At 33.2% G+C, this 20,751-nt stretch overlaps 2 protein-coding genes across 2 annotated transcripts; both read right to left on the reverse strand.

Moving 5' to 3' along the window:
- Positions 1 to 2,755: 2,755 nt before the first annotated feature.
- LOC130943797 (uncharacterized) lies at positions 2,756 to 6,168 on the reverse strand. Its single transcript, XM_057871819.1, has 7 exons — positions 5,832 to 6,168; positions 5,717 to 5,759; positions 5,550 to 5,642; positions 4,493 to 4,555; positions 4,283 to 4,378; positions 3,554 to 3,631; positions 2,756 to 3,110 (listed from the first exon to the last, which is right to left on the reverse strand). Exons 1-7 carry the CDS (start codon positions 5,972 to 5,974, stop codon positions 3,024 to 3,026), a joined length of 603 nt encoding a protein of 200 aa, XP_057727802.1. The 5' UTR covers positions 5,975 to 6,168; the 3' UTR covers positions 2,756 to 3,023.
- Positions 6,169 to 9,013: 2,845 nt separating this feature from the next.
- LOC130945100 (FHA domain-containing protein FHA2) lies at positions 9,014 to 18,767 on the reverse strand. The gene is made up of 3 exons (XM_057873776.1): positions 17,993 to 18,767; positions 16,067 to 16,224; positions 9,014 to 9,395 (listed from the first exon to the last, which is right to left on the reverse strand). Exons 1-3 carry the CDS (start codon positions 18,648 to 18,650, stop codon positions 9,186 to 9,188), a joined length of 1,026 nt encoding a protein of 341 aa, XP_057729759.1. The 5' UTR covers positions 18,651 to 18,767; the 3' UTR covers positions 9,014 to 9,185.
- Between the last annotated feature and the right edge of the window lie 1,984 nt (positions 18,768 to 20,751).

A 20,751-nucleotide genomic window follows, 5' to 3' on the forward strand; every position in this document is an offset into this window, starting at 1 on the left:
TTTTTTTGTGTTTTAAATTACTTATCTTGTATAATATGATTTTTGTTGCTATAGGTTAATTACCACACAAAATGATTCAATGAAACTGAGAAAGATACTTGGATTGTGCATAGGCACCGATAACTTGCCTAATGCAATTGACGCGTGGAGAGATTTAAAGGAACTTTATTCTCCCATGACCAGTTCATACTTTCATATATTAAAGAAGAAATCTACACCTTAGAAACAAGAAACATGAACTGTGACAGAATATTTAATCAAGTTCGATGTGCTTTGAATTGAATTGAAAACACTTTATAAGAATAAGCGCAGTTGCGGCAAGAAGAAGATGGAGAAAGAAAAGGTGACGAGGTTCTTTATGGGTTTGAATGAATGGTTCCATGTAACATGATCATGAATAATGCGAGAGAATTCTTTACAATTTTTTGACAAAATTTTTAATTTGGTATTTAGAAGAAGAATTAGTCAACGCAGTGAATGAGATGGATTGGGTGTGTTCTGTATTATTTTGTTTGGCGCGTGAAGGATATGCTGGGCAGTTAATCTGTATTATATTTATATCTGTATAAAAATATATAAATATAGTGGCTGATTTTAGTATATAAATAATATTTTTATAAGATATTTTATTTAAATTACATAATATAAAAGATAGTTATTTTTCATTACATAATTGGATGTACGTGTAAAATTATTTTACACTGAAATTATATAAAAATTAAATTCTACTAAAATTCATATAACTCAAAAGATTTTATTATATATTTATATATTTTTAAAAATAAACCAACTAAAATATGAAAATTTAGAAAAATTAATATTATAATAACAGTACAATTTATATATTAAAAAAATTAAATGGGTCAACTCGTATATGTTGGACTCAAATCCACTTATAAATATTTCGTATTCTTACTAACTCAACTTATCTATTTTATTAGCAAACCGAATCGATTCGCGATTATTCTAGTAAAATTCTTTATTATTATATCAAAATTAAATTTTAAAATAAAATATTAAAGTCCAATCTCTAAGTAACATATACAGCGCTATTTTCTTATTCAAATTTCAGGAACATTAGCGCCTTATTATATTCTCCAAGTTGACTTATTATAAGTATAAAATAAAACTATAAATATGAAGCAGAGAGAAGACAGATAAGATGATGGATTAGAAAATTAAGAGGGATGGTTATGATCCTTTGTACATAGTCATGGCTAACAAGTTGGAATCTTCTAAAAAGATTGCATTAGGGAACACAATCAACATTGGGACATGATAGTATATAGTTGACTATGTCTCGTGTTCATCCTCAATCATTTACAATCGTGTGAGAACTTCTTAAAGAACAACTAATTTTTATAGAGACATCAATCTTTTTTTTAATTAATAGTTAATATGTGCAGTTGACATTGCGTGGTGCCAATTAATTTCCAGTGCGGGATCAAGCTCTTTTAAAATGGAGAGGTTGGTAAAGTAAGCATAAATAATGCTTTTAATTATTTTTGAATAAAGATTGTCAAATTTATAAATAATAAAAGTTATAAATGCAAGTCAAAGATTAGTCTGATGTGAATTGGAGTTCTATTTAAGGGTTTGTCGTTAATTAATAGGTTGCTGCAAACGGGATTTGAACCTCTACACTTGCTTAAGCGGACTAGTGAATTAACCATTAGACCAACCCACATGGCACTAGAATTAATGTTATGGTGTGTCAAGTAATATTTTTTTGTCACTAATGCCAAGTTGAATATCAAAATTCACAAAGCAACCAAAATTTTAATATTCCAAGCCCAAAAACTATGTATATAAAAAAAATGACTCGTGAACAAAAAAAGGTCCAAAAGACTAAAATATGATGTTGATGCACCACGACTGCATGAACAAAAGAAAATTTTCTAACACAGCACTACTGCAGTACTAATTCTAGCATTGATCCTCTCTTATTTTTAAACCGAATCTTTTCGCATAGCTTGACAGCAATCATAAGTCTTTAGGTGAGACAATTCTGTAGAACTGTAGAAGTTTTGGAAGAACAGATGCTCAAATTTCAGGTTTTATCTTTTTTTTTTTTAAGTAAAATAGCTCGTATGACTGGCAATGAAAACAGGCCCAAGAGTTTCCCCAGTTGTTGAAACACTTTTTCCAGACACCCAAAGGTTCGTGGGCCAGATAATAAAGCCCATTGTGGTGTGTTAATTGACCCAATCCTAAATAGTGTTTTGAGTATCATGCTATGGTGGATAAAGATTTTTCATGTAAATATAGTTAAAATATAAATGCATATTAACCAAATAAATAAATTTTTTTAGAAAATTGAAGATATTCATAATTAAAAATATAATTAGATTTTTGACTGCATAAATTTTGAGAGAAATATTTGATTGATTTTAATATTTTTTACAAAAATAATATAATTACAAAATTAAAAATATTATAAAGACCCAATTGAAAAAGAAAAAAAAGTATAAAAATCTAATTAAAAATTTAGTGAAATTATAAAGACCAACAAAGTAATTAAACTTTTGGTTAAATAAATCAAACCATCTAATAATTTTTAATGATTATCTTCATATAAAGAAATCGCCATGTGAATAATTACTAGTATTTATATGTATAGGGTGTGACAGTATTTTTACTATCCCAATTTATATGTAAATTAATAATCATAATATTTGGTAAAACCTTATCTCGCAAACACCCTTTGACTAAACGTCTAAACCCCTACGCCGGATAGAATGTATCAAAGAGTGCACTGTAATACATGAAGGTCTATTTGAGTATAACGACTAATTTATATGCAAGTCACTTCAGTATTCAACAATATGTACAAGAATGTTTATGTTTATGTTTATGTTAATGTTGACCAATACCAACTACATTTCTAACTATACATACATATGATAACAGCTGAAATTGTTACATTCATATGTACAAACTTTACACATTAGGATAGAGATAGAAGATCATTTCTTGCTTTGAAAACCTTTTCATGAAACTGTGATTGTTGCATTGGAGGTTCATCAATATGCCAAGCCTCCAGCAAATGTGTCCCTATCATGAAGCAATGACTCTGTCAACCAATAACCATCCCAGCAACCACCAACTCTCTGCCAGTGACAAGAATAAATCACATTACACACTTATTCTTGTGTTAAATCAGAAAGTAACAAGCAAGTAATACGCAATTTAGAGTAATCGATACCCAACTGCATCTCTAATCAAAACCGCGGGGGAGGTTAACGTTGTGCTTATTTTGAATAGTGAGAGATGAAGTTTTGCAGTTAGGCTATGTTTGGTTTCTGTTTTCATTTTTTATGTATTCTGTTGTAAGATTTATGACGGAAAACGTGGGGAAAGAAAGAACGAGAAAAATAAAATCTTATTTCTATTTTCATTTCCTATCAATCTATCATCACTTTTCCCTTACAAAATCTTAATAATAATAACTAAAAGAAATTGAAATGAAAACAAAAGCCAAATAGACCCTTAAATGCCTAGCAACTTAGCAAGGATAAGTATTATTATCTAATAGAAGGATCCATGCTCAAACCTGAACCATAGTAAATTGAAATATTTCCTCTTCCTCTGGCCGACTTCCACGAATCCAAACCCGCTGCTTGTATTTGTTCTGTTCAAAGCTCATCAACCCATAAAACAAATTCAGACAACAGATTAACAGATTCTAGATACTAGATACACAAATCAATCCATGAAATGCCATCTGAGAAGCACAGAATGATTTTAATATAGATCTGGATTGATGGCTTAATTTTCATATTATCTAGATATTCATATTTGATATTAGTATTGAAAGACAAGTGTTACATGCTAAGCTAACTTGACATTTGATGATATATAATTAAATACAACAGCAATCTTGTTCACTACGTGGGATCGGCCAAAATATGATTAATTACAAGAATAAAATACTTTTACTAATAGTTCATTACAACTCCATTTTTCATAATCCAAAATTTGGAATCAATTTCTATGCACTTACAGAATAAAAATGTTTTATGGTGTGTCAGGCAACACAATTGTAGGAAAGTTCTAAATCATTATATATAACTTCCTACAACAACAACTACCGACCATGATTTCTCAATTTTCTACAATTTCGTTGGCTGGGAGTGTAAAAATCAGTGTATAGAAGTTAATCTCTTAAAATGATACTTCGAAGATAGAAACGTAACCATGTATAAACCAGGTCTATTCTACATTAATTTTTGAAAGTTAAAACGAAGCCAATCTGCACTTGAGAATTGAAACAAGTGTTTACCTCCTCTACAAACAAGCTGCTCATGATTTTTCTTTCCTTGTGACCAAGTAACACTCGATAAGTTGAATGGTGAAAAATACGCCTGAACCTCTCAAACTGCACATGACAAACGTGTTGTTTACTATAACAAAAGTATAATGTTGAAAGATAAAGTATATTATGCAAAAGTTAAACATAACTGATAATGTGATGATACTACTAATTACTAACCTGACCGAGATCGAAGAATGGCCCAAAATATGTAGACCTTTCAAAGGGATCAAATCCAGCAAACTATTCAATAACAACAGCAGAAACAGCAAATATAAATGAAGGGAAATGTTTTTTGTTTTTGTATTCAGTTCATCTTGTACACCATCCCACACGCACTTGAGAAGGGGTGGAGCTACGTTGAATTCTAGGAAGGGCTAAAAATTAATTTGGCAATGAAGAGAGAACTAAATAAGAATTTTACAGAGGACTAAACTAAAAGTTATATATAATCTATAAGAAGAAAATTGAAATTTTGAAGGAGCCATTGCCCCCTTCTCCTCAATGGGCTCCGCCCGTGGGTGTGAGATCCATGCATATGGATCACATACCATACTTAATAACAAGAGTAACGGGTCATGGTAGCTGATTTGGTGGCTGATTTCTGATTTACTCATAGTATTTTTTACATGAGAAAGTATAGGGAGCCAATGGCCTAAGCGTACAATGTGTTACATTGTCCTGTCAGGTTATACTTTTGGGATGAGTGGTTTCATGGCATGAGATGTTTATTATCCCTAGTATCCAGATGGTTATTTTTGATAGTATAGGTGATGTTCATTTTATTCATAGACTAAAGATTTAGCCCATTGTACAATTAGGCCATTGGCTCCCTAGCAGTACTCTTTTTACATATATCAACTAAGTCATTGAGAAAATTTTGCAACATGCTCATAGGTTTCTAAAGGATGAGACCTATCGTGTATTCCAATCTTCAAAGAACAAAATTACTACGTATACACAAAAAATTAGCCACCAAATCCACCACTATGTATTTGCGTATAAATACACGTATTGTTTAACTCTTTTTCAATTTGTATTTTGTATTTCAATATGTGTTTTATACTGATAGCTGATTTCGTGAGTGCAGGTAGCATGGTTATTCCAAGAACTAAGTTGAGTATTACAAAATTTCAATGATCTAATTGTTCTATCACTCTAATAACAATTTATGCCAGCTTGGTGTACCAGAGAAAATTGAGAAAAATGAAGACGATGTGAAAAGACGAAAAATTACCCTGTACATGACATCAATCCCATAGTCCTGACGAGGCTGATCGTTATACTTGAGTGCTTCTAGCTGGTAACGCACTGCATCCTCTGCACTATACTATACTAACATTTTAACATTAACCCACAGAAAATTAAAATCAGTGAAAAAGGGAAATTGAGCCTTGCCCTTACATCTAATCTTGGGCCAAAGGGTCGTTTCTTGCGGGATTCTAACCTACAAAATTAAATAATCTTATAAACATTTAACAAAAAATCATAAATGAAAGAGGGTAATTTTGTAAAATACCAATCAGCGGAGAGGAAATCGGGAACGTCGGAAGAAGACTTGACGCGAAAGGTATGAGGAAGAGGGAGTTGAGAAGTTCTGTTTGAGTTTGAGAGAAAACGCATGGCATGTGGAGTAGGGAACAGGGATGATCCAAACGACATCGTCGTTTGCTTTCTTTTTTTTTTAATTATTATTTCTTAAAACAATTGAGAATTGAAGCGAGGGGGCCTGTGCTGAATGCTGATTGAGAAGAAAGAGAGAATAGAATAGGATGGATCGTAAAAAGATAAAAATAAAAAAAATAAATAAAGTGGTAGTGTTCTTTCTCACTTCTCTTTTGTGGTTTATTTTCGTCGCGTAATCCAAAAAGGTCGTTAATTTCTTTGCTCTTTCGTGTAAACCTCCTCTATATTGAAATCTAATTAGATTAGAAAATCTTGGAGTGTACACATTGATGCTATGAGCTCCCTCCGTTTAGATAAAGACACTTATTTTTAATATATTTGTTATAAAAAAATATAAAAATAATATTATTAATATTGTTCAATGAGTCTCTAATATTATTTAATATATTTATTATTATCGATGGCCACGAATTAGTTCATTTTTACCGAGAAGATTTTGATTGACGGGTTTTTAAGTTGCCTGCTTGGGGGCTGTTGTTAAAAACTTAAATTAGTCTGATTAATATTCAGTGTTTCAAGTTTCAACTCTCAAATAGGTAGAGAATAAAGTCCGTTTGGAAATAAAGTCCGTTTGGAAAATTTTTAAAGTAATTTTTTAATTTTTTAATTTATAAAAAATAATAATATTAATGTTTGATATAATTTTTAAAATTAAATTATAATTTTTTAAAAAATTATTTAAAAATTTATAAATAAATTAAAAAAATAAATTTTTTTATAATACTATTCTTTTTTATTATATTTTTATAAAATAAATACTTTTAAAATTAAAAATTTAAATACAAAATAATTTATTTATAAACTACTTTTAATATAATTATTTATTGTTTAACCTACTTTTTTAAAAAAAACTTAATTAAGTTATTTACTCAAACTGGACTATCCTATTTCCACCAACAACTTAAATAAATTTTAATTTTATAAATTACATTAATCTTTAGTTTTTACAATTAACAAACAGTTAATATATTTTTTTTTCTACTTATATCCCTCCAATAACATTCTTCATTTTCAACAAGAACCATCCCCCTATTCCGCTCACCGCCATCATCCCTTACCTTATCCCTGGATCGTCACCCCACCACCATTATCATCATCAGTGACAAAAACCACGACCACCACCAACAATAATAATGACAACAAATAATACCCAGATTAAAGAAAATTCTATTTTATAGAAATAGTTATCAAAATTGAATTTGAAAAATATATCCTTGATCAACAACTTCAGTGCTTTCAAACATAGTTATTAAATGTGAATCGACAATCGTCCCAAACAAATTATTGTTACTGGTTAGTGGTTCAACTGGTAAATTATGCTCAAACACTTCATTGAATTACTGTGTTATGAATGAATACATTTTGGACACGATACTCCTCGACAGTCATTCGTTCGACATGTGTGTCCGCTATATCCAACCATATTTTAATAAAAAGTAAAATTTTTTTCTACAAATACGTTTGGATACACCTAAATACCTTCACATGTCAGTATATCCGTACTTATTCTTTAGATATATTCTTGATATGAGTTTAGAAATAGTAGATATTATCATTTATTAAAACAAAAAATATTTTAAATACTTTATATAATTAAAAAAACATATTAAAAACAGTTAAAAATTTTATATTTTTATATCAATAAAATATCAAAGGTGAAAACTCAGGTGCAGTCGACTTCACGTGAAGTTGATACTTGAGAGTCGTTAGACGATTTGACTGATTAATATCAAATAACATTGTGACACGTGGTACAACTATCCACATCAGCATGCCACGTGTCACTGATCACCACATCATCATATCATTACACGTGGTCAAATCATGAAGTAACACGTGTCACTTACCATCCACGTCATCAAGTCATGTTATCACGCCGTTAATGAAAAATGGGTCAGGGACTCATGTGGTACACTTTTTTCAATTTCAGGAAAGTAATTAGTACAATTAAAATCTCAGGGACGATTTTAGTACACGATGCCAATCTCAGGGACCATTTTGTAGTTTAACTCAGGTAAAATATGATCTCTCACCATTTATTTCATAGGTGAGACAAAAAAATATGAAAGAAAAATTATTAAAAGGTGAAAAATCATACCTTACCTTTTAAAGTAAAAATTCAAAATTTAGAATATCTAAATTCTATATATGATATACATAATAAACATATTTGGCTTATGGAAATTGGAAGATGTGACGGTTTTAAAGCCTTGACCTGTCCAAGGTTCAATGATCAAATTTCTAGTTATACCGTCTATTTTCTTTTTCCTCAACAAAGTCACCATCACCACTAGCATAACCACCGGCAAATGTGTTTTTGGGTTTCAAAACTAAAAATATGTTCTTCACTGCACTTCTCCTGCGTGGTTTGCTTTGCTTTTTTCTTCCTCTTAGAAACAGATTTCTGGGTGGAGTTTCTTCTTGTGGATGCTGGTCTTAATCTTGGATTGTGGTCTCAGGATTTTGGAAAGAAAAGAAAGGGGGGAGGGGGGGGGATTGATGGGTATGTGAAGGTTTGGATCTATTATTGTTGTTTCGTGTTAGTGAGAATGAGTGGAGTCATGTGTAAGTATGAAAGAAGTAAATAAAAACAAAAAATAATGAGGTTGGAATATTTTGCGAACAACAGGTCTTGGTGGATTGGAACAGAAGGAGGACAAGGAAATGGGGCGAAGGTGGTGATAAACTGATAATAGGGATGATGACGATGATGATAGGGGTAAAGCAAGTAAAAAAAATTGAGCTCATAAATTGTTAAGAAATTAATTTTATGAACTAGAATAAAAACTTATTTCGTAGAATTGAATCATTAAATACTAAAAATATTTTTAAACTGAAAATTTGGAGAGACCAGTATCATTTAACGTTTAAATGGGAATTTTAATGGGAAAAACGATTGAAGTCAACCTCACTATATAATAGTAAAAAATGGCAAGAGATAACAGCAGCCGTTCAGCTAATTTATGAACGAGGAGGATATCAACCTTTGAAACATATTACTCCACACAGAGCAAATGCAAAAAGAGAGTACCATTTTGGACCCAGTAACTGAAAAAGCAATAGCAGTTTAGTTTTATACAGTTTGATGCTTTACCAGATATTTCACAACAGAAGAGACAGCAAGTCTCTAATTGATAAACTACAGGAGATCATATAATACTGCCGAAGAACAAGCAGGGAAGAAAATTCAAGAGAGTAGAGAGACAAGAGAAACAAACTCCAAGGTGACTCGGCCTTTGGACCTGGTGTTAATGACAAAATGCTCAGGGTACTTCCTTAACAACATAAGTAAACCATACCAAGGTTTCCCTTTGGATTCAGGACCAGGCCAATCCTCCGAAGTAAGATATCTCCTTACTCTACTGTGGTGCCAAACACCGTTATATTGCTCCACCAACTACAATATCAATACACAAGCAAAACATTCAGGTTTTACAGATATGTATTCGTTATTTCACACAAAGAATTTCAGGTAATAGAGAAAGTGTGTAAAAGAAGAGGATGACACATCCTCACATGGATACAAAATATATGGCTGAGACCTACTGGATTAGATCATTAACAAAATATGCCAATTCCTTTGAGTCAGTTAACAAAACACCCTTGAACAGACCTTGTGCTGAACACCAAAGGTACTAAACAATGTACTTTAGATGCATAATAACGCATAACATGGAATAATTGTGTCATACAGATACTACCTTCTCTGAAAATCCTCAAGTGGCAGTGTGTGAAACTTCATGTTTAGATATAATATATTATTGTATATTTTACTAATGTAAAAATTTATTTCCATTTAATGAGATAGAAGTGTTGCCTGTATTAGTACCTTAAGCTAAGCAGATTGATACTAAACACTAAGTTATAATTGTTAACTGTTTATAATATTGTAAATCATCTGCAAAGCTCTATGATCAGCTTCTTCCATATTTCCTTCGAGTTGGTATAAACGCTCCCAAACTATCTTTGCGCTGCTGCCTTCAGGATGTATTCTGTCGACCTTCATTGTATATCCACTTGTTTCTCCTTTTCACCACTACTGACCCTTATCACTATTGTCGCCACCCTTGGATACTCCAACTCACTAGAGCCCAACTAGAATTACCACCTGACAAAGGTTGCATGTGCTGCCTCTGTCCACGACATGTAAATCCACATACTGCTGCTTCTGCAATGGACGATACTGTGTTAAGTGCCCTTTTGTCTCAAATCATTCTCAGCCTAACCCAAGCTTTTTATTAATCCTCCTTTCCCCATAGATTGAACCTGAAAAACCCTAACACAACCCACATCCTCAAGCCCCAATGTAACTCCTAAATCTTACCTATCACCTAAATTGGAGAAACTGCTTGTAATGAACTAAAGGCAACAGACATATTTAGACATCATTAACAATTAATCCACATGGAGGAAACTCATCCAATAATGACCAAAGTGTGGTATGGGATGTTGATGATTCTCTAATAAAAGGCTTTGGAACTACTACTATGTGATAAAAAAGTTATGTTCCTCACCGCCTGCAAGATTTGGAATGTCCTTTGCTAAACTTTAGGAAACAAAATATTGCAACTTGCTGTGAGTTAAAAGATTAATATATTCTCAACATAGCAAAGTGCGATGTTTGTGACAAATTAATATGGGTCAATATTGATATGTGGACTTAGTTGGACTAATACTACAGGTTGAAGATGTAATGTATCAGACATCCTAGAAACCATTGATTTTGGAAGGAACAAAACCCGAGTTTCTCTCTAGCTTGAATTTGAAATATGACTAATTTACCAAATTCAGTTTTAAGTAAGGATTCTTTTCATTCTAATGTTTGGGGTCCAGGACATAGATACTTATGTCGGAGAATGATTTGTTTCATTATTGACAATTGCACAAGAGTAACTTATTCTTTTTTTTTTTACGAAAGTTAAGTCAGTGGTTTCCAAATGCATGTTCAATTTATAGTATGTTTAAAACACATTTACGAAAACCTGTTGAGTGTTAGGATAATGTAAGTAATTTCTCCTACTTCTCTCTCTTCCAGCTCACCCACAAGGGCAACCTAGTGCAAACCATCTTGCATTACGCAAGATCTAAAGAAGAACCACACCCAAAGAGTGTAATGGAGGTATCCTAACATGATGTAAGCATCAATGGCTAATTTAATGGCTTGAATCCCATACAAGGTCACACGGAAACGACTCAAATGTTGCTCCAAGGCTCACCCACAAAAAGTTCCTTAATTTTGTTTTAGATAATAGTGTTGGAAATAAAGATAAATATCTTATAATATAGCTTATCCCATAATATCCAAGAATATCTCAGGATTAGTTTTCTTATTTTCCATTATTTCATGATTAATCTGTAAATAGGAGTAATGTATTGTTTATCACTCTATCATAGTACACATTTTTAAGTCAGATTAACGTATTTATATATTTTCAGTCCATAATTTAACTCCGTCTATATTACATAACTGGTTTCAAATCCAGATAAAGGAGGAGGGTTGAATTAGGCGCTCGACAACCAACATAAAATTTTGTCGAATCTTCATGACAGATCAAAGACCATATTTCACTAGAGCTAGGTCGTTGCTCAGAAACAACACGCTGTATAACTTGATTACAGTATCAAATAAGCAAGAACCGTTGAATTGGTGCCTGGGTGTAGTGCAAAATGAGCAAGGGTTCCCATCTTCTTTTTTTTTTTTGACGAGGGTAAACAAGCTGGTTCACAAAGGTCAATTTAGAGAAAAAGTTATAGATAAAGTCAATAAAAAGTTGTTGTTTGGAACATGAAAATATAGGCATACTTACAGAAAAATGTAAGGGGTGGTGGATACCAAGATAAGGAGACAGATTAATATTATGTGTCTGCAAGAAACAAAGTGGGTCGGGTTGTAGACAAAAGGGTTGTTAGACCCGTGTTTAAGCTTTGGTACACAAGAAATGTGAAGAATAAAAATGGGGTAAGCATTATCGTTGAGGGACATTAGAAGAAGGATGCGGTAGATGTTAAAAGGTGGACGACCAGATCATCTCAATAAAATTTGTGGTGGGAGAAGAGGCCTTTCATGTGATTACCACACACCATAAGTAGGTTTGGACGAACACCATGAGATAGTTTTGGAACATCTAGAAAGTTTAATGCAAGACGTACCTAAAATTTTCTTGGGTGGAGACCTAAATTGACATGTCGGAAAGGATGTGACAAACATGAAGGAAACCATTGGGGTGTTTTTGGGGGTTGTCAACATTGAGGTAAAACCATCTTAGAGTTCTCTTCAAGTTGTGATCTTCTTATAGCAAACAATTGCTTTATGAAGCGTGATGAACACCTTATAGCAGATAAGAGTGGGCCGACAAGTAAATTTACTCCAGGAGAATGATTGACCACACAACATAGGGTGCTTGTCATGGATTTTCACGTTTAGTGAAAGATGAGAAAAAAGACATCAAGAAAAAAACCCGAGGACTAAGTGCTAGCGAGAAAAGTGAGAAACAAAAAAAATCCAAAGACATAGAAGAATAAGCAAGGTGTGACAGACACAGAACTACAGATGAGATGTAGAGTGAGATGACAAAATAGTAAAAAAAAGTGCAAAGAAATCTTTGGAGAAACTAGATCTAGATGTATTGGAGAAAGAAACTGAGTTGTGGTGGTGGGAAGATTAAGAAGCAATGCTTTAAAGAGTGGTCTTTATAAGACAGCTAAGAAGGAGACAAAGGTGGAAGCAATCGAAGTTAGAACGAGAGCTTATGAGGGTCTTTATCAATCTTTGGGTACGAAGGAAGGGAAAAGAGACATGTATAGGATAGCAAAGAGCAGAGAAAAAAGGATGAGATTTTGGTCGCATTAATTGCATTAAGGATAAGAATGGTGAGGTTTTGGTCACAGATGAGAGAATTAATGAAAGATGAAAGCTATTTTTACGTGTTATTTAATGATGGGCAAGATATTATTGTGCTCTGGGGGTTACATATGAGGAAAGAATATCAAAACTTCATATTGAAAATTCGAGATTTTAACCAAACTTTTTTAATGAGATTTTAAGGTGTAATAAGAAGATGACAAACAAATGGAGGAAGAGCGTCTTGGTCTCTATCTACAAGAATAAAAGGGAAATACAAACTTGTGAAAATTATAGAGGGATCAAGCTCATGAATCATACCATGAAGTTATGGGAATGTCATAGAACGAAAATTGAGAGAAGACACGCAAGTTTCGGAGAACTAGCTTGATTTTATAACAGGTGGATCGATACTATATCTATTAAGGAAAATGATAAAGGTACCGAAGTAACAAAAATGATCTACACATGGTGTTAATTGATTTGGAAAAGACATGCGATAGAGTACCAAAAGAGGTCTTCTGGAAAGTTTTGGAGAAGGGATTAAGTATAGCCTATGTTCCTACAAGTAAAGATATGTACTACGGAGTTACAACTAGTGTGAGAGCTCAAGGTGTGACAAAAGAAATCAAGGATCATCTCTAAGCCCATATCTCTTCACATTGCTTGTAGAAGTGTTTACTAAGCATATCAAAGAACTCTTACCACGGTCCATGCTTTTTGCTGATGACATCATCCTTATAGAGGAATCAATAAACTTTTTAAATTAGAGGCTAGATTTATGGAAAGAAGTTTTAAAGGTATATGATTTGCACAAAATCTGCAATAGAACATAATATATGTATTGTAAGTTCAGCACGAGGAGGGAAATACAAACAGAAGTGAAAATTGGAAAAAGGACCCTTCCACAAGTAAGGCGATTTAAGTATTCTGGGTGTATTAGTTAGGAAAATGGAGAAGTCAAAGATTTGAACCATGGAACTCAATCAGGTTGGTCAAGGTAGTGAAGTGTGTCTGAATTTATGTGATAAAAGGTATCTTTAAAACTTAAGGTTAAATTGTATTGCAATATCATTAGACCTGCTATCTTATATAGAAGAGTGTGATAGACAGAAAAAGTTGAGCATGAGGATAAGTTTAATATGGCCGAGATGAGAATGCTTAGATAGATGAGTAAACATACACATGGTTTGAATAAGGAACGATGATATAAGAAAAAATATCGTAGTGCCTATTGTTGAAAAGATGGTGGTAGTTTGGACATGTGGGAAAAAGACCACCGAAACATATGATAGGCAAAGAAGGATGGATCAGATGGGAGCTAGACAAGTTGTGAGACATAGAGAAATGCCTAAAAGACTATATACGAGGTTGTCAAAAAATGTGTGAACAGTCTTAATAGCGATATGATACATGATAGGGTGCAATGACATCATTTGATCCATGTAGTCAACCCTATCTAGTGGGATGAGCCTTTGTTATTGTTGTCATCGTATTTTTAGTCCATATTTTCTCCTTTCCTATTTAAGTCCCACAACCTCGAAGACTTTTATAGAGAGAAAAAATGTGCAAAAGAGGTTGAGATATTCTCAGTTCTCAGATACAATATACATCGCCAAGGCCAAATGAATTACACCATGCAACAAACCATGCTGATCCCTTTCAATGCCAGTTAACCAAATACCCTTGGACAAACCAAGTGTTGAACACCAAACGGAAGACAAAAGGGTAATCCTATCCCAAATAAAATCAACAGTTGAAAAGGAAGTGTTAGAAATCTAGTGTTAACAAAGGATATTTTTCTTTGCATGACCCAAAGTCTCAACTTTGTTACCCATGACTCTCCCAAGATAACAAAAGCTGCAATCCAGAGAGACCTTTTTGAGGCATTGCAAAGAAAAATATGAGCCCTCTGATTCGAAATCTAAACCGCTCATAATGAAACATACTAAGAGACAATCAGAGGCCTCTCTACTTATGGATAACATTTAGGGTATATCCTATTTATAACTGCAGTCCATCCAATTGCTTTGAAGTTGGAGGGAGATTTAGTTGTCACTGGAACACTCATGGTAAGTGGTCACTGGTTCTACTCACAACGGACATGTCTCTATGGTTAATCTTAAACGGCTTTGAACTCAGCCAGCGCCTGAGATCAGTGGTCCTGGTTGCTGAACAGCAGTGGTGGTTCATTGGGGCTTCCTTGTCAGACCAACTTACCAAGTAGGCAGGAAATGAGTTCCATCGCTCTTACCCATCCTACTTCCTACTGCTGCTGGTTGTGCTCATCCATTCTGCAGTCCATTCCTTAAATCTGGCTTCCACCCTTGCTCTTCTTAATACCATCTACATAGTCTCTTCTTGGATCGAAGTGCTTTGATGCCAGTTGATCAACCGGCATCAAGAGGTAACAAAGACAAGAAGTTCACCGGAATATGGCTTAGACTGATTTCAGTGTGAAATCCAGCCTATATAGCTCATATATGTGATTTCTATTGCATGGTAATTACAATGAAGAAATGAAAATAACTATAATATTCTATCTAATAAAAACCTTTTCCCTTATGGACATGCCTACCCTGCTCTCCTAGCTGCGTGAATATCCCGCACACCGCAGATCCCCACTGGTTCTCTTATTTCTCTCTCTTCCACTTCGCCATAACGAACCTATGATTTTGTTCTTGCACTCCTCTTGCGCCAGCCCATTGAATCTATTCTTTTTTCCTATCATAAAACTTGGCCCTTCTAGAACTTGTCATATGCATCAAACAATGGAAGGTAAAACGGATTGAGTGGCAACAAGGAAAAGGGTAGAAAATTCTGTAGAAAGGATTGGGAGTTGTAGAGAATAGGACTCTTGGATATCCTGCAGTGCATTATATTTGGTCTGGGTCTGAAGCAGTTCTTTGCACTGTCAACTCCAATTTTACAAGTACAAAAGTTCCATTATTTTCTAAATTCTAATCCAGTTTGATTAGTTTAAGTGTTTAACTAATACAGAACTGCAATAGATACAACATGGATAAAAAATGGAAAGTAGAATAACCATATGTAAGTCCAAAACAACATCATAACAATATATGCATTCTAGAATAGACAACTAAAGAGAATATAAAAATAAAAGCTGGGGGGAATAAAGCTCCCCTGCTCTTCTGGGTTTATCAAATGGTCAAAGGAGCAGGGTTATCTAGCAAATATCAACTTCAAAAATAATGGTCAGAACTAACCTCTGCGTGTAGTTTCTCCATAGGCATCCACTCTCCAGGACCACAGAGATCAGAGAGAACAGTAGCTACAGACGATACTACATCCTTTTCTTCCAACTGTTGAAGCTGAAGATTATCAGCATCCCGGTCTACTCGGGATCTTCCTTCTGCTTTCTTATCTGCAGGAACCAAACTATCTCAATAATATCCCAAGCTGCAAATCTTGAGACTAAACATCTTAGAATCAAGGCAAAAACCATATGCAACTAGCGTAACATGAATATAGACATAATATTAATGATTTCAGAACCAAAATCTCTTCTTCTTTTTTTTTAAATTTTCCTTAGCACTATATGGGAAAAGATTAAGCGAATCATTTGAATAAATCCATATATAAAAGCTCATAGAACTTTGGCAAATGCTAATACAATACGGGTAAAATAAGGACTGCAACACTCCTTAGAAAATGACCTGCTATTAGAGGTAGCAAACAAATTAGTAGGTTTTGGACTTTTATTTTTTTATAAACTAACCAAAATAGTGATTATCTGGATTAGCCGGTTAACGCTTTTAAATATGAACCGCTGATATAAAATATAGCAAAGGAAAAGTTAAGATTTATTTAATTAACAAAGAATGCAGCACTCCTTATTGATCTCCTATGGTGTTTTAGGCTTTTTCTCATACTTGTGAAATCATGAATAATAACCTGAATGTATGTTATAACTGTTGGCTCATGAATCATAACGCAGCTTACAATTCAGAAACACATGATTGAAAAAATAAATAAACATTACTCCACACCTCAAACCTGAAGAAAACACTCTAAGTCTCAAATAAATACTTAAATGACATATATTCTTCAGGAAATACTACACTCCAATGATAACACGAACATATCATAATTCATAAGTCATCCATTACAAATCCAGGAGAGAAATTACTAAGGAGAAACACTTTGGGGGCTAACAACTATTAGTATTTTTAGCCATCATTTGGCCAGCACAAATACTAAATCATCATTTTACAAAGAACATCCCAACTGAGCCAACCAACTCAACAATCTACTTCTCCATCCCCAACTATAGATGGAATCTCTTACGATTCTCTCAAGTCCCCATAGGCAACAGTAAGCCAAAAGTGGTATAAGAAACAATAGTAAATGGAAACAAGTACTCATTAAGATAACGTCTCTCTCTTGATAGTTTTTGTTGAAATTCTGGTGTTTGGGTGGATCCCAATGGCATTGGTCGATCTATGAGGACAACCCCAAAAAGTTGAATAACAATTGGTTGTTCGTACCATTCAAATACAGGTAACCTTTCTAACATGAGTACATGACCTCCCCTAAGAATAAAGAGACACTGCTCTAACAATATATGACGTAATCCTACAGATCCTTTAAACTACTAGATCCTAGGGAATGCAATTGCATATTATACTAGACAGGCACAAACAAATAAAAGGGAAATCTGACCTAGCAAAATTATTTTATGTTCATAACAAATACATTTTCATAACCACAAGAAAATGTACTTCTAAGAAAATCCACACTCCCGTCAAGCAAAACCAGAAGTTCCAAATATAAGACTTACACAGCATCCACATTATCCTCAAAATTCTATGTATGGTCTGTTGTGATGAAGAACAGCATTCATTATATTTATAAAAAGTGATCATCAACAACACAAAATTATAGATTGTGTAAGGCAGAACTACATCCATACTTCGAAAATCTTGCAAAGCATGAGTATTGCACAAAATCTGTATATAGAGAACAACAGTCCACTAAGTCAAAAAAAAGAAAAAAAAAAGTCCCACACTAAACTAACTATCACAGTTGTCCGTTACTCCAAAGATAAATTCGCATATGCCAAATTCAAAAGCAAAATCCTTTCAGGCAAATAAACCAATCAGAAGAAAAGAAATCAAGAAAGAAACACTAACCCAATGATGCAGACTTGCTTCCAGCACCCACACCAGCGTACCCGTAACTTTCATACCCATCTCTTCTCGCCTTCTTCCCGCTACTGCCCCCACCAGCACTAGCACCGGCACCAACATCATCCTCATCATCATACTCGTCCTCATAATAATCCCTCCTGCCTTTCTTCACTATCACGCCAGGCCCAGCTGCAGCGGCCGAGGCCATGTGGTAGTTATAATGCGGCACCACGGGCCCTCCCGGCACCCCAGCTATGGAGGCAGGATGGTTGGGGTAGTGGCGAGGGCCGATTGGGCCACCGAGAATGCTGCGAACAGGGAGCAGGAAGTAGAATTCCTTGTCGCCGATCTGGAGAAGGTCTTGGGAGTCGAGTTTGACCGGGGGATTACCAGGGAGGTGGAGGACGCCCTCGACGAGGCAGCCATTCTTGCCGAGGACCTCAAGGGCGAAACGCCGGCGGGTGAAGTCGTAGAAGATTCGGGCGTGGTGCCGAGAGATGTTCATCCCTCCGCCGAGGCTGGAGAGGTCGACATCGACCGTTGATTTCTTGGAGTTGCGCCCGAGGACGATGGAGTAGGTCTGCATGTAGTACTCAAAATCCTCGCCCTGGAGTTTCGCGAAGCCCGCCTCGACATCGCCGCCGGCGCTGGCGGTTCCCATTGCCGTGGTGGTCGTCGGAGAAGGAAAAACGAGAAAGCGAGACGAAAGGCGAACGAAAATTGGGAATTCAGAGAAGCTATGACTATCGATCGGGGTTTTGAGTGAAAGGGCCAAATAATATTGTATTTTGAAAATGGGAAATTTCTTGGACATGCTTACAAATTAAGGGAAATTGAGGTGCATTTTGATTGATATTTTAAAATTTATATTATACTATAATTATATTTTAAATTTATTGTTTTTTATAAAATGATTTTTTTAATTAAAATAATTTGAACCAATTAATAAATAAATAAACTAATAATTAAAACGGTTAAATGATTGATCTAATTTTTAGAGGAGTAAAGTATTGTTTTAGTTTCTAACGTTTGGAATAAATTTTAAAGTTGTCATAACGTTTGAATCGTACTATTTAAGTTCCTAATTTTTTAAAATTGACTCAATATTGTCCTGCCAACGGAATTGACAATAAGACAAAATTGAGATGATTTTGAAACGTTATGAACTTAAATAGAACGAAAACGTTGAGGACAAAAACGATACATAGAAATAAATTTTAATTTTATCCTTTACTAATATCAATCTTTTAGGGTGAATAGTTATTCAATTATTTTTTAATCACATTTAAGTAAATTACACTTAATCACATTACTTTGATTTTAAATAAATTTATTTTTTTTATAATTTTATTCTGAGAAAGTATAGAGAGCCAATGAAATATTTGTATAATGTGTACAATGGAAGTTTAGGGATGTTCGATTCAGTATTAGAGATATAACCATTAGTGTTATCTTTTTCCATCAGCTTAAGCTTTTGGGATGAGTGGTATCATGATATGGTATCAGAGCTCTAAATCGGAAAGGTCAAGACATGAGATGTTTATTATCCCTAGTATACGGATGGATAGTATGGTTGATGTTCATTTTTTAACTCAATAACCCATTGTATTGTACACATTATACAAATATTCTATTGACTCCTTAGTAGGACTCTTTTATTCTTAAATATTTTTACTTATCATGAAATGTTCGTAAAAAATTTAAAATGACTAGAATCACATTAATTTATTGTATATATATCATTTTTCTCCACAAGTTTATGTACTAATCATTTTATAAACATTTTATGATGAGTAAAAACTTTTAAGAGTAAAATTATAAAAAAATAAATTTATTTAGAATAAAATTAATGTGATCAAGTGTAATTTACTTAGATGTGATTAAAAAAATTGAATAACTATGTACCGTAAAAAATTGATATTATTGAAGGATAAAATTAAAATTTATTTCTATGTATCGTTTTTGTCCCAGTGTGTTCATCCTATTTAAGTACCTAACGTTTCAAAATCGTCTCAATTTTGTCTTGCTGTAAATTCCGTTAATAGATTTTGAATAGCAGGATAATATTAAGTCAATTTTAAAACGAAAGGAACTTAAATAAGACAATTCAAATGTTAAGGACAACTTTAATACTTAATTGAAAAAATGGTACAGACAGAAAAAAAAGTAAAAAATATAGAAGTAACGAAAAAAGTATGGTATACAGATAAAAAAAAAAGTTATGATACAATTAGAGACAAGAACTCAATGAAAAAGAAGGGATAAGTGTGGAGGACATAAAGACAGAGATGCTAAGGATAGTATTATTACATATGGTTAAATTATTATTCATTTTTTATATGAATTTGTTTGTTATAATTAAATTATTAAAAAAATGTTTTTCAATAAAAAAATTTATTTTTTAATATGCTTAATAAATTTTAAAAAATGAAAATAGAAATACTAAAAAATAAAAAATTTATAAATTATAATTTACATCTTTTAAAAATTATTTTAATATAATAAATAAATAAATAACTATTTTTATATTATTATATCTAAATATTATTAATAGATACAAATATATTTTTATATAAAATATTTAAATATTACATTATTTTTATTTTTTATAAAAATATTTTAAAAAATAAATCTGTTAAAAAAATATTTTCTTATAAATTCCTTAAACAAGTCCTCCTATACGGGAACATAGTAGGATAAGATGATTAAGGCATAATAATTGGTATGGCAAAAGTTTGGTCAGTTCCCTTGAACGGGTGTGG

This window comes from Arachis stenosperma, chromosome 8 (genome assembly GCF_014773155.1).
Source record: "Arachis stenosperma cultivar V10309 chromosome 8, arast.V10309.gnm1.PFL2, whole genome shotgun sequence".
NCBI classification, from domain to species: domain Eukaryota; kingdom Viridiplantae; phylum Streptophyta; class Magnoliopsida; order Fabales; family Fabaceae; genus Arachis; species Arachis stenosperma.